The sequence below is a fragment of the Caenorhabditis remanei genome, chromosome III, assembly GCF_010183535.1.
Source record: "Caenorhabditis remanei strain PX506 chromosome III, whole genome shotgun sequence".
In the NCBI taxonomy this organism is placed as follows: domain Eukaryota; kingdom Metazoa; phylum Nematoda; class Chromadorea; order Rhabditida; family Rhabditidae; genus Caenorhabditis; species Caenorhabditis remanei.
In genome coordinates, this window is record NC_071330.1 from 11,223,363 (window position 1) to 11,238,268 (window position 14,906).

General features: G+C 38.1%; 1 protein-coding gene across 1 annotated transcript; it reads left to right on the plus strand.

The window, feature by feature from the left end:
• Positions 1–9,493: 9,493 nt before the first annotated feature.
• Positions 9,494–10,898, plus strand: GCK72_010753 (uncharacterized protein; the record flags this gene model as incomplete). Its single annotated transcript, XM_003111450.2, has 7 exons — positions 9,494–9,506; positions 9,585–9,730; positions 9,780–10,088; positions 10,134–10,283; positions 10,333–10,514; positions 10,561–10,717; positions 10,770–10,898. 7 exons carry the CDS (start codon positions 9,494–9,496, stop codon positions 10,896–10,898), a joined length of 1,086 nt encoding a protein of 361 aa, XP_003111498.2.
• Between the last annotated feature and the right edge of the window lie 4,008 nt (positions 10,899–14,906).

Below are 14,906 nucleotides of genomic sequence, written 5' to 3' on the forward strand. Positions count from 1 at the left end.
AATACCAAAATACTACAATCCCATTCCGTTCCATCAAAGGATTAACCGGACTCAACAAACTTCTTTTCCCCCGGTTTTCTTTTTTTGTTTCGTTCTTCTTTTTCTCTAAACCTCTTGCTCTATCTCTCAAAACCACAAAAGAGTCCTCCCGAAAGAATTATAATAGGTGTCTCTCGGAATGATGTTTGAGCTCGAATCTATTCACGTCGACTCCTCCAATTTTTCAACTTTCGGGGCACTTCCTCTCAATTGACCTGTCGAATGTTGTTTAGAAGATCGATCGGTTGGGAAGAACGAACAAAAGTTTTCAGAAAAAAGGAAATGACGTGGAGTTGTTGTTATGGGAGAAGAAGAAGTTATTGAGGCTACATGGTCTATCGTGACGCCTGGTAGGCAAACACCAAGTCATTGAACTACAGTAGTAGGACTAGTTTCACTTTAGAGATTCACATGATCAAGTAAGATAATTTGGGTTGACTTTATCAGTTAAATCGGTTTACGGACTCCTCATTAGCTTTCCCTTGTCATGCTCCAAAATTTTGAAACCTATTATTAATGAAAATTCTCATCTAGACGCCTGTTTGTCCAGATGTCCTAAATACCGTATACCAAATTACAAAAGGACCCCTCAACAACATCTAGAATCGAAAATTCTCCATTTCTCCCCTGACTTATATTTATTTTTCCTCGAAAAAAGGTGTGTATATTTACTTGAAATGTAGTGTACAACACAAACTTCCTCTCACTTTTTCTCTCTCTTAAAAACAGCAAAACTTCAGATTCTTCTCTCCTTTTTTCTCTTCTTTTCGTCGGTCAAAATAGGCTTCGTTTGGGGGGAAAATCGTCTTCTCCTTCTCCTTCTTCTTCGTGACTTGCGCATATTTCATTTGTGCTCCATATAGTCAAACGACGTCTTCAGAAGACGATGTTAAGTACTCCGAAGGAAAAGAAGACGAATTCAGATGACCCTCGTCCCGTTCGTCGCGGAGAAGAAAAACGAAGAAGATGTCTAGTTGTCAAGAAGAAGAAGAGCAAAGTAGAAACGACCGAACCTCTTGAGAAGAGGAAAAAACCATGAAAAACATCATTGACAAAATTGGAAAAAACCGGAGGCAATTCGTAGTGATAATTTGAGGGTTTCGTTTTGACTCAAACCGTCTCATTTTGGAGCGCCACAACTGAACATCCAAAAGAGATATTAACTCAGCACAGTTCTTGCAAGTGCGCTTCATCGAAATCCCCTTCAGGAATGTCTCTTTTTCTCTGGGTGTCTCAATTTCGCACGCAGTTGTCTTTAGTTTCGGTAGAGCGCGGTTGTAAGGCGCGTGTCATGCTAATATCCAAATTTTAGTAAATACAAAATCACATTTAAAAAACTGAACGTGTTAGTTGACTACTTTTTCACCATCACTTTGTCTTCAAAGCAGAACTAGACTGTCTTGTTTCTCTTCGTCTCTCCATCACCGTGAGAATTTTCAGTTTTTCCAAAAGGAGCACACTTGCAGCAAGTTACAGTTTTCCGACCCATCCAAGCCATCCGTTGATTTCCCTTAACTATAAGTTCATCAATCTATTTTTGACCTAGAATCCGATTCTATTATGTTCTGCTCTTCTTCTTTTTTTGTGGTCCATATCTCAATCCGCCTTCCGGCTATATCCGCTTCTGATCTCATTAGTAAATGTAGTAGACATTTATTCTTTCCCTTCCATTCACTTCTCTCTTTTTCTTCATTCTATTACTTCAGAAGAAACATATAGTTGTGCCACGTCATCAAGTTGATTTAACATAACGATAAGTTGGAGAAGAAGAAAAAAGAAGGAATTCGGTCGGGCGTCACTAACATGTTGTTCTAGGAGACATATACACAATCACCCGATATTCGCACTGATGAGCACGCAGCGATACGGATGGACGAAAGAGTAGAAGGAGAAGTAGAAGTGGGAATGAGAAAGGATTGAGTGATGATGAGGACGATGGCAACATTTTCAGATCTGAATGAAACAATCAAGAAGAGTTGAACGTCTAGTGATTAGACTCTTGAGATCTCAGAGTTACATGAATTCAAAACATTCAAGGTTAGTATCTTTCTGAATTCCCGGATCCCGGAGACTCTAGATTCTGTTTTTGAAGTTTTTCGGACTCTGACGACGGGAGCCAGGTTTCGAAGGATTCAGAATCCTAAAAACTTTTCTTGTAGAATCAGGAAAGTCTTGATTTCAAGATCTATGAATTTTCTGAACCTCAAACTGTTGAAATCCGCATAAGTCGACGATGTGAAGAACCAAGATACTCAGAATCGCTTTGAAAATTAGAATCTAATTTCCTTAGAGTCCAAAATTTTCAGAATCCTCAAAAGTCGTCTTCGCGAAATATTCCCTCACAACTCATTTCTTTCCCAATTTTCTGAAGTTTTGATCTCCATCTCGAATGAAACCTGATCCGAATGTACCCAACCTACAAGAAGAAGAAGAAGAAGTTCCCATGCCACGTCATCATCACCTTGTCTCGTCCAGAACCTGCGTCTCCCATCTCAATATCTTCATCACCTTCCTTCCGGTTTCATCTCTTCAATACTCCAATTCGTCGGTTTCGTCGAGACCGGAAATCAGGAGCAAATCGGAAGAGGGGCTTTTCCTTCTCCCCAAATTTCATTCGGTCTCTCTCTCTCTTCTGCATAACCCATAAATCATCATATGGGGCTCAACTGGGGGAAAAAAAAGAAGAAGGGAATGGAACCCTCCTCCCCTTTTTTTCGTTCATGGAATCTATATAGTGACTCTGAAATTTCTGTTCAAGTGGAAATTCTGAGTAAAATAGGTAAACCCAGGAGTCACGGGAGCTCCGAGAGCTCTCAAAACATCAGTTCCAAGTGGGGAATCTGACATTCCCACAGCTTCAAGTACCGTAATCTGAGATTTCTCTTTCCCTGCAACCCCCAAAAAAATCAAAAGATCTTTCTTGTTTCTTGATACTTTGAGGAGATTGTTCGAGATTTTCTGCCCGGATACGGAAAAGGAAGGTGTTTTGGAATGGGAGGGTGTGATCGATGAGGCCTTATTGTGGAACATTTCACCAAAAATAGGTGGACATCCGGACAAACGGAAAGAGAGATGGATGGGAGAGGAAGACGCAGAGAAACGAGAGTGTCTGGTTTCCCTTCTCTTCTCATCTCTGACTTTCAACAACGATATCTCTTCAGAGTGAATGGATATCAAAAAGTTGTCAACTGGAAGGAAATATTACGGTAATCAATTCACAGGTCATAACTTTTTGAGATCTTATCAGGTTAAACAATTAGTTGAATCACGCCCGCTTGATTCGGAGAGAAAAGAGAGCTCAGAGAAGCTAGACATTCTCGTTTCTCTGAGTCTCTCCTTGGTTTTGTTGAGATTTCTAACTCTAACATAACCCTAGATGCCTTCAATTCTATATTTTGAACTTTTGAGAGTCTTGTCTCTTCCTTCTTGAAAGAGTCCAAATATATTCTCATATCCACTTCATCTCCATCTTCTAATTGTCTCAACTGACCCCATTTTCGTCTTCTTTTCTTCTTCTTCCAACAAAAAATGTTGCAGTTATTTTGTGTGTCTCCTATCAACTCATCCACTCTTTTTCTCTTCTTCTCTCTCTCCAAAACCCATCGTTTTTCTCTCCTTTCGGGTTCGGAAAATGTTCGAAAAATTAGGTTAGAGGGCTGCTGCTGCTGCTGGCGGACCCGTACAGACACGAAAGTTGACGACAACGACTGCCTGAAGACGTCGACGACGTCTTCCCCTACTGACATAAGATTATGGTTAGAAGAAGAAGAAGAAGACGTGGAAAAAACGAAGAAGAAGTCAGTGTGTATTTCTTCAGAAGGCACTAGTTGCTCTCTTCTTCTTTTTCTCCTGCATGTCATTTCACCACTTTTGGCTCGAAACGTCTCGAGAGACATCACCCAACAACATCTTCAGACCCATTCACGAAAAAACGTCAAACTTTTTCTCTGGAGTCGAAGAGGAAGAAGAAGACGAAGAAGGGCAAGGTTTTGTTGTTTTCAGTTCACTTTCGGGTCAAATCGAGAGAAAATATAACGATTTTGGGGCTAAATTCGGTCGGAACGATTTGGGAGAGGCGACATCACTTCATAGGGTTTCTAGGTTAAGCACCGTCAGTGGGATGGGATACTGCTTGCTAAACTTCAGAAGAAATGAATCTGTGAGCAATTCCGAAAATTTCTGAAGTTAGAGGTTTTGGTCAAACAACTTTTTGAAAATCAAGAAGCAGTGGCTCTACAGCTACAAGCTCTTAAATTTTTGATGCGGCAATAGCTCAAGAATATCTAAAAAATATTTAAAAGTTGCTAACTACAAAAATAATTTACAACACTTTGTTAGTTAACCTACATATTTCAGAAGTTTCAGTCCGCCAAAGTTGAAGACATTTCATCCGTAGAGAAAGAGAGACCTCAGAAAAGCTAGACTATCTTGTTTCTCTGTATCTCATATGCTCACCTACAGTACCTCTAAATCTCTAAACCCTTCAAGATCATTCTGAGCCGTCTCAACTATTCAAGGAATGGCCGAACCAATCCCACATCCTTGATTTCAGTTTCTTGAAAAAACAGCAATCTTAACTTTTGATAATAATCGAGTCATTATCACATGAATGAACATCCCGACTGACTTTTTCCCTCATTAACTGAAAAAAGAAGAAATCCGAAAGGTTTTCCAGCCAATCTCCCCAAACAACACCCTTACTCTTTCATATTGGCTGGGTCACTTTTATCTAATCCGAATTTCCGATTCAAATCATTCGAGAGGAGACATGAATGATTTGGAGAAAATCATATGGGGACTAAAATCAAGGGAAAAGAAAAACAAATAGAAAGTAATAAAAAGGAAAACGAACCAAATCGGAGATTGCCAATGAAAAGATGAAGTAGTTGGTCGGTTGTCGAATGTTCTTGTCAAGATAGTATGAAAGTAAAACTGCCAAGTTTCCGACGACTGTAACAATTGATAGGAAGAGCATGAAGAGTGCGAGGAGCACACTTGCCACCGCCATTTCTCATCCATCTCACCAATTGCACCCAACACGCATTCCCTGCCTGTAAGAAAATATGGATGGGGAAACATGAAGGAATAACGAAAACAAAGTAAGGTCGGAATGGAGATTCTGAACAATAGAAGCTGCTTAGAAAAAATGGATATATGAGAAGATGAAAAGTTAATAGATGAAATATGTAGCTATTGGAAACAGTTGAACAAATTTTTCTGGAATTTAAGCAGACCAGGTTGAAGTGGAAATCATGGAATTTAGAGGAGATGTTTGATCTGGTAGCTTCAAGAAACGTCTAGTTGAAAAAACTCTCTTGCTGGACAGTACGATCGAGAGACGAACAAAGTTTGGGAGCATTTGAAAAAAAGACTACAATAAATTAAATTTGAGTTTCTAATATTTTTGGTTTCGGGCTTGTGTTCCACAGAACTGTGATACATTTTCCAATATTCCCTCTAAAATGTTGAAATGAGTCACAGCTGAAACTGAGATTCGATCCTAGTGGTCCCCACCAGAAGAATGATTCCTAGATTTTTGAGATACCTAAAATGTTGCAAAAAAACTCGGAGCTACTTTACTAAGGTACTCAAAAACTTTGGATCCAGATCATCTGGATTCTAGAAAATTAATTTCCGAGAATAAGGTTATTTCTCATTGTTACGTAGTAAAAAGTTAATGTTTCAAACAATAAATAGACGATCATTTCGAGAAGTTTTGTGTTATGAAGTCCATCCATTTCACACTATTAAAGTAGACGTTTCTCGAATTACAAACTCATTAATGGAAGTAGAAAATGAGAAAAAACGGAGAGAAGAAAAAAGGAAAAGAAGAAGGGGAAGATGACAATGAGAATTCAGAATTCAGGAGGAATTTCGAATTTTGAATTCAGAAAGAGGTACGTGGGGGACATCACCGTTTTCATGGATCAACGCATTTCTATCGAATATAAAATTTATAGAAAATTTGTTGTAAAGGACTTTTTATGAAGAAGAAGAAGAAGGCCTTTTTTGTGAATATGAAGTAGAGAAAAAGGGGTAGATCAAAAATGGGAAAGGTGGTGAAAAGTGAAGATTTAACTGATAGATATGGGTGACGAAAAGAGAAAAAAGCAGAAGGAAGAGCCTCCTGGACAACTGAAAAAAGCTAAGAAAAGGGAAGAGTAGGCCCCGCCCGTGGTTCCTCAGACTCCGCCCACTTTCTTCTTTTTCCCAACCGACGTCTTCTAGTACTAAAAAGAGAGCGAGGGAGAGAGAAAAGATAGAAAGAGCATAGAGAGGGGCGCCTATTATTATGAGCAAACATGCTCCTTTTGGATGTGCTTCTTCTTCTTTCCTCTGCTTTCTTCAACACCTTCTGGAGAGCAGTTCGACCTCCTCTCTCAACATTTAAAGGAAACCAATTTGGAAGTGAAGAAGAAATTCTTTAGATTTCTATTTCTCTTTTCAAAAAGAGAGAAATACTGATATAAGGATAGATTTTCAGAGGGGAAGGAGGAGGACTAAATGGATTATAATTGGATTGGGGGAAAGAAGAAGAAAAAAAGAAGAAGAAGAAGAAGAAGTGGATGAGCATCCAGAAGATATTCTGAAGAGGCAAGAAGTGAAGAGAGGGATACGGTAGATTCAGGGTTACTGTAGGTTTGAATCTTGTTACTGCGAAGAACTCTTTGATCTCAAGAGTGGGGGAACTGATCAGAAGTGTCTATTTTAGCTTCCATAGTTTCGAAGCTTCTGGCTGTGTTTTCTCGATCGTAGGTCATAAAGGTACGGTAAGTATACACTGGCCTAAAGATGACGGGTTACTGTAAGTCAGGAACCAAGTATCATGAAAGCAAATACTTAATAAATGATAATTTCTGAAATTGAACAAGTTCGGGATCTAGATAACCCACAAAAATCTTCAACTAGTTCGAGTCAACTTAGTGAAGAATATGGAGAGATGGTGGTTTGAGATGGAAAGGATACTGTAGATTCTGGTTTTCAGTAGATCAGAGTACTGCTTGATATCATCATTCTTTTTATATTCTTTTGCGACTTCTCAATTTTTCATTGTTTTTTCACAATTCTGGTCAATGTGAAAATGAATGAGATTTTTTGTTGTCAAAACGTTAGATCATTGAAAAAAAAACTCTGAAACTGGAAACAGATCGGAGTTCATCGTCTTCAAATGTAATCCTTCAAAAATTCAAGTTCCTGTCTGAATCAGATTGATAAGCATTTCGAAGAATGTATATGATTCTAACCAAAAGGAAACACTTTGGTCAAAAACACACATTCTGATAGAGAATCCATCAACCATAACATTCCAGTTGATTACATTTCGAGGAAAAGAATCTAGAAGTTTCTGATATAAATAAGAATACATCATTTTTACAAGTTTATTTTTTCAAATTCAGAGGGGAAGTAGTTGGGTGACTCAATTCTTTCTGACAATTCGGAACTGCTTAGAATGTCTAATAAAGAACTAATTTAGCAACCCCACCCTGAACCAGCAGATAAAATAAAATTCACAACAAAGAAAGAAGCAATTTCCAGATTAAAAAGCCACACCGATCGACGAATATGTTTTTTTTATTCGTTTCGGTTTCATTTGTTTTTCAGCACGTTTACATTTTATTTCTTGACACTGAAAAAACGAAGGAAATTATCAGCTGCATTCGTTCGACTAGAATTGGATATTTATTATTTTCCATTGAAGTTGGAAATGTGTGCAAATTAGAAATGCAGAATGAATGCAGAAAGAAAATACAAAGTTATTCTCAAGAAACTGTCGGGAGCTGTGAGAACATGATACAGTGAGCAACTTGATGAGACCCTAAAAGCACATACTGCACGGTACACACCTGGTTCTTAGTTTTTCGCCGTCTGGATCAACTTCGCCCATGTTGAAAAAAAGCACATCTGAACTTTTATACTTGTTTTCCACTTCCCACGTGTATTAGCACAGCACGCTTCTTACAACCGCACCCTACCGAAACCGAAAAAAAATTGTGTGAGAAATTGAAAGACGCAGATAAAAAGAGGCCTTTTTGAAGGGATTTTTGGTGGAGCGCAGTTGTAAGAGCTGTGTCGAGCTAGTGCATTTATTAGTTTATTTATTGGTCCCCAATTGGATTGTCATCATTCGTTTTCAATCAAAAATTTTTTCGGGCAAACGGAGTCTACATGTGAGCATGATCACTTCGAAACACTCCACGATCACCACTAATCCACACAACAATCATACAGTACCGCTCAAAAGTATATTAAGTTTTGGTTTTTTCAGTTGAAAAGGTCCAACTTTGAGAGTGTGCCATGGTAATACTGACTTTTGCACTGAAATCGGTCGGTTTGAGGGAGAAATTACTTTGACGATGTGTAACTCTCTAAGGAGCGTCCATACAAAAAAGTTGCCAACTACAAAAATGAAGTTCTAGTCTTGGTATGTCTGATCCATAAAAATTTATTTTGTGGAACAGTTAGTTTTACTATGGCCCGTTCTCAAAGTTGGACCTTTTCAACTGAAATAACCAAAACTTAATATACTGTTGAGCGGTACTGTATATTCTGGCCCGATAACCGTACAATATCAAGGAACATCACACCAGTTACTACTATTCTGTCTACACTAGTTATCCCTCCGACAACCGAGGATACGGCACACAATCCAGTACATCCTTATTCACAAACTAGAATCGCCACAATCAAACAGAACCCAGCCACGTGGTTCTTATACAAATTCCAAATAGTCCACGATACCGATGACCCCCCGAATCACGGAACTACTTCCATCGATGGCAAGCATAATTGTGCGGGATTCCGACTCCCGTCATTCCATAACTGTGAAATTTAGCAAGAATATATTTCGCAAAAATACATTGAAAAATGGTCCAAAAGAACAGAGAGGCTTTTCGTCAGCTAGAAACTTATTTCCCACTGATTTTCTCAAATTTTATAACTTTTTCTTGGAGTTTAAACATTTTGCAAAAAAAATACGAAAATTTTACTTCCGACTTCCGTTTTATAAAAAATCTCTTCCGCACAACTCTGATGGCAAGTGATCGTAAAATTCAACGACAAGATCGTTGAGAGCACCATAACCAACTCATACCACTCACAATCAAACTATCGGCTGCAAACACCGACACCACCTCATGGGCACCACAATGCTCAGAGCACTTCTTGATCTAGCTAAATCACAAAACCCACACAGGCTCTTACAAATCACAATTGATTCCACTAGACTACAACTTTACACGAACAATTCATTCACCAATTCTACGTAACCTTCCAACTTCTCCTCCGGTCAACTCCAACTACACTCAGTCTACCGAATGAACGTGACCTTGGCCTACGACGATCTGACCTCTCGATAACCGTCACATCTTTGTGCATATAAGGAAAAGTAATCGACAGAAGGACTTCACTCTTGCTTCCAAGAAGCCTTCACCACCGATCTTTGTTTTACACCAGAATGGCCACGCGAAGTGAGTTTAAGATGCCTCATATCAGTGTTGGAATTCAAAAAAATTAACCAATTTCTCCTGAAAACTGAACAATTTCAGGAGGGAAAACTCGTGGAAAGAAAGCTGGATCCAATACAACAACTCAAAGAAGCAAAGAAAGGGCGACGGAAAGAGAAAGAGAAGGAAGTCAGAAGACTATTGTGGAAGATCCGACGAATCTTGAGAAGAAGACGCAGAGAAAGCAGGTTCGGAGGGATTACTGTAGTCTCGATGCAAACAATGATCTCTTTTCAGATTCTGAAATTCGTGAAAAACACGTTGGAGAAGGGACCACCTGGTCTTCGCAACGAGTTTGGATCGATGAAAAGATTCAATGATTTCGAGAAAATGAAAGCGTTCAAAGGGGCACAAGAAATGGGAAAGAATCGATACAAAGATGTCGGATGCCTCGATAACAATCGTGTCAAACTCAACAATCCACCGTGGACACACGATTATGTTCACGCGAATTACGTGGCCACGCCCTCAAATCCAAAAAGATTCATATGCACACAGGCACCGTTGGAGAAGACTTGTGCTGACTTCTGGTACATGTGCTTGCAGGTTAGTACAGTAATCGTTGATACATGAACAATTGATGGTTTGCAGGAAAAGGTCGAAACCATTTTCATGCTATGCAACTTGACTGAAAAAGGAGCCAAGAAATGTTTCGAATACTACCCATCGAAAGATAAAGAATCAGTTGAATTTGAGGAGAAAGGAGTGAAGGTTACGGTCAAACTCGAGTCCTCTAAACAGGTATCGATAGAGCGTATTTGCTTTAAATCAGCAACATTTGTATATGCAGGAACAGCTGAAATTCGACAAAAACAGTGATGCGAAAGTGATGGAGACCGTATTCATAGTGGAAGGACCAGGGGGTGCTACACAGAAAACGACTCATTATCATTGGATTGATTGGCCAGATCGTGGAGTTCCGACTGCTGATATGGCGATTATTGAGTTGTTGGCAAAGACTAGAGCTTCCAAGTTAGTATCATTTCCAGTCCATCAGTATAGAGTTTCCCTGTTTCAGAGCCCCGATTGTTGTTCATTGCTCGGCTGGAATCGGTCGTACTGGATCAGTTGTGATGATCGAATACATCATGGATCAACTGCTTTCTGGGCAACAAATTGAGGAGAGTGATAAAATATTGCAGAAGATTAGAGATCAACGCAACAATTCAATTCAGGTGAGCCCCTTTTTTTTTTGATAATTTTTGAAATCAAAATAGAAAATTTCAGACAGAACAACAATATCTGTTCGTACATCAAGTGATGATGAACTATTTCATGGAGAAGAAACTGTTCGATTCGGCTGTCAAAATGGCTCATTTGGCATTCACAGAGCAATATCTGAAGAGTGTTCATTGATTCTTCTGGGTTCTTGTGGATATTCTATTTTTTCATCTCCTCAATTCACATGCATTCAAAAATCATCGTCGTCTCGAATGGAATTCTCTAATGAAACTGATTGTCTCATAAAGTTTGAAACTGATTTTATTGTCTTGGTTAGAAGTTGATATTGGAAAACACAGCACACAGTTGTTAGTCGTGTGGAAAGGTGTTCTAAAACACATTTCCTGGTTTTTGTTATCCTCCGTTTTTTTTTAAAGTTCAGAGTACCAACTCATCCAAAATCTTTATTTGTTTCCTCTTCTATTTTTCATAAACCAAAAAACATACACATACGCATAACTCTTCTTTCTCGTTTTTCGTACACCTCCTGACTTGAATCCGTGAATGAGCATTGACAGAAAAAAGAATAGAATGGTTATGAGAATGGGTTTTCTTCTTTCTCCTCTCGTCGGTTCCATTTGACAATTTCCGCAGAAATTGGGAAAGAGGAAACCCGTTTCGATTTTATGGGATCTTCTTCTGAGTATATCCGTTCTTTATTTTTTGAAGGGGAGGATACACAGGTGCAGAGGAGGGGGTGGAAGAAGAGATGCTGAAATTTATGTGATGGTTTTGGATCAAGTATGGGGAGAAAGTTTTGGGGATCTACGGTTTTTGAAGGAAATTAAATAAATGTATATCCGAACATACAGAAATACAGAAGGCCTTACCAACTTGTGTAAATTGCTACAGTAACCCTTATGAAATCATTTAGATATAGAGAACTTTTACAGTAACCTGCACATCCATCTGATAGTACGAAACGAGCAATCTGTCTGTCACACCAATTTCCCATATCGTAAGATTACATTTCCAGAACTTTCTGATCAAACTTCAGCAAAATTTAGATAGACTATCTCATTAAAACAGAATTCTACTTGAATGACCATTATGAGAGTTCAGGTTGAATTATCTCAAGATTCACATTGAATTTCAGCTTGAATAGATATTTTGTCAATTACATTTATAAAGAGGCTCAAAAAAAACACGATAGTAAATGTTACCGATTCAAGAGGAACATTTCTGAAATATTCGTGGATTTAGTTATATGGCCATCTAACTTGATCACCTTATTGTTAAGAGAATCCTTTCTGATATATTGCGATCAATCTCTACTCGTTTTTCCGTTTCTCATTCTCCTGCTGGTTCCACTGGTAACCTTTGAACAAGACAGTTCAATTTACATTTCAAATAAACCGGCCGAAAGTCAAATTGTCCAATTTGACATCGTCTGTTTTCCATCATCTCATCCCACTCTATTTATTTTTCCTCCATAAAACGTTCCAAAATTACCATCCATTCTGTCTTCTCACCGTCACTTCTCTCCATATATATTGTGATAACATGTGCCATCTTCATGTCATTTTCTTTCTTTATTCCCTCCCATTTTCCCAAATTTCTGCCAATTTGTGATCCATTTCTCACCCCATTTTGTGTGCTCCTCCAACCGAATTTCGTCTGTGTTTGTTCAGCATTTATTTTACGTTTTTGTGGAGTTCCTGGCAGCAAAGAACACATTATTTGATCACTAATTCTGGCAGAAAAGTGCATTTACGGGTGGTTGGTTTAGACGAGTTTTGACAAAAATTCAGTACTTTCTCAAAATAAAGCTGGATTTGGTTAGTTTTAAAATCGCGCGGGTTTGTACTGTACTGCGTACAATGCCTAAGACTTGACGACAATACCAACATTCTTTTCTAACTTTTTCAGCTTTAAAAAAAATTTGCAAAACTCTCGAGATTTTGAGATTATATTTTGAAAAGAGATATTTTCCAGTCAAACCGCCAAATTAATTGAAAAATTGTGAGGAAAGCTAGACGAAAAACCAAAACAAATCCTGCATTTTATAATAATTTTAAATTTGAATGGCGAAACAAATTTCTTAGTGTCAGCTGTTAATTCAGCTTTCTAGACGGTTTTTTCGTCTAATGCTCACCAGTGTGTGCTTTCGAAATTTTCATTTCGAAAAATTCAGATTTCGAAAGATCTTTCGAAAGATTTTTCGAAAGATCTTTCGAAAATCTTTCGAAAAAATTTCGAAAGACTTCGAATCTTTCGAAAATCTTTCGAAAAAATTTCGAAAGATTTCGAATCTTTCGAAAAAATTTCGAAAAAATTTCGAAAGATTTCGAATCTTTCGAAAATCTTTCGAAAGATCTTTCGAAAGATCTTTCGAAAGATTTTCCGAAAGAAACCGAAAGTTGTTTCAAAAACAATTTTCGCTAAAGAGAGCGCGGAGTGGGATTTCGGAGCATCGTTGTTGTTTTCAAATTCAATTTTTTTTCTTTTTTTTGTTGGTACTTTCAATTAACCAGTCTTTTGGAGATTAAATATATGTTCAGGGGAAATTTTGAAAATTTATTGCTATAAAACACCAAAACTTCACTAAATTTGGTAGAAGACGGCTGATTTAGTAATTTTTGTATACTGTATGAAAACTTTTTTGCTATGCGCCTTTAAAGCTACAGTAATTAATTTCGAAAGATCTTTCGAAAGATCTTTCGAAAAAATTTTTCGAAAATTCTTTCGAAATTGCTTCGAAAGCACACACTGATGCTCACGTTTCCTACTGAAAAACAAGCATTTATCTGGCGAGTCTTCTTTAATTAGTACTTTGGCCGCGTCAAAACGTTCAATTTGCCACGAATCTGATAACAGAAGATGTATCGGTTGCGATAAGAATACTACTCTCTTTTAACCAATTTTATCATTCAGGTCACCTGACTTTTCGACGTAAACAGTTGTGTTGATTCTTATTTCCACGCTTACGTTTATCTCCGAAAAAAAGTTGAGAAACGCAGAAAGAACGAAACCGATCACATGTTTCACTCGTAAGATGTTTGGTAATTGAAACAAAACAAAGTTTGACCTGAATTCAGAAAACATCTTGTCTCTTCGTTTCTCTTCTGATCACCATCGTTGTCGTTTTTCCATCATCACAAAAACTTCTCAATTCACTGTTATTACACTCAATCAGACGACACTTTGCGTACACACGAGAAGTTGAGAGAGTGACGAAAAACAAGAGACCGAGACGCGAAAGCCAGGGGACAGAGAGTGTGCGCTAAAACGTGTCTTATGACTGCCAAAGAGAGAAAATAGAAAAAGGAGAGAGGGAGAGGGTGCCATCTTTTGAAGAAATGCGAACACTTCTTGGCTTCTGACACTTTTGAAAACCACCAATCGGTTTGATTAGATAGGTACTGAGCACTCGATCTGAAACCAATCGGTAGAGACGTACAACATTTTGGCTAGGATTTGTAGGCCAATATCTTAGAAATTGTGAACTCACTTCTTTAAAAGATGCTTCTACCACTTTGTTTCAATATGAACTGTTTTCTGCCATTCGTTAAAATTTCTGTTTTTTGTCTTTTCAAAGCTAACCTTGTATAAAACTAGCACAGATATCCAAAAGAAACATTCTTTAAATTTGAACCGATACGGTATATGAATATACAGTAATGTGATTTCTCAGAACAGGGCGTGGCCTAAAAGCGGGCGGAGCTTCAAGCATTTGCAAATTTCCTCATTAGCGCACAAAAATACGAGATTCAGCTCGGGTTCATTGGCTCATATTGCCTCGTTTCCTCCGCCCTTTTCTCCTTCTATTCTCAGAATCTCTATTTGTATCTATTTTCATTTTTGAAAAAGCTTTTTTGTCGCGACAAAGAAGAAAAGAAACTTCAATGTTGTTTAAGAACATCTTCCTTCTTCCAGGCTTCACCTATTGTTCTATTGTTCTATTCATTTTGTTCTCCTCGTTTGTTTCTTTCGTTCTGAAACTGAAACAACGTGTTGCAATGCGATATATTATGTAGTATTGTAGAAGTATTACACTCTTCTCCATCGATGTTCCACTTGGAAAAATTTCATAAGTACACGATTTTTTGTACTTTCGACATTTGTAAAACGTTTTCTTTCGAAATTCTCACTTTGAAATTTCATTAATTTCAGAATACCGGTGAACGAGTCATCCCCATCCGA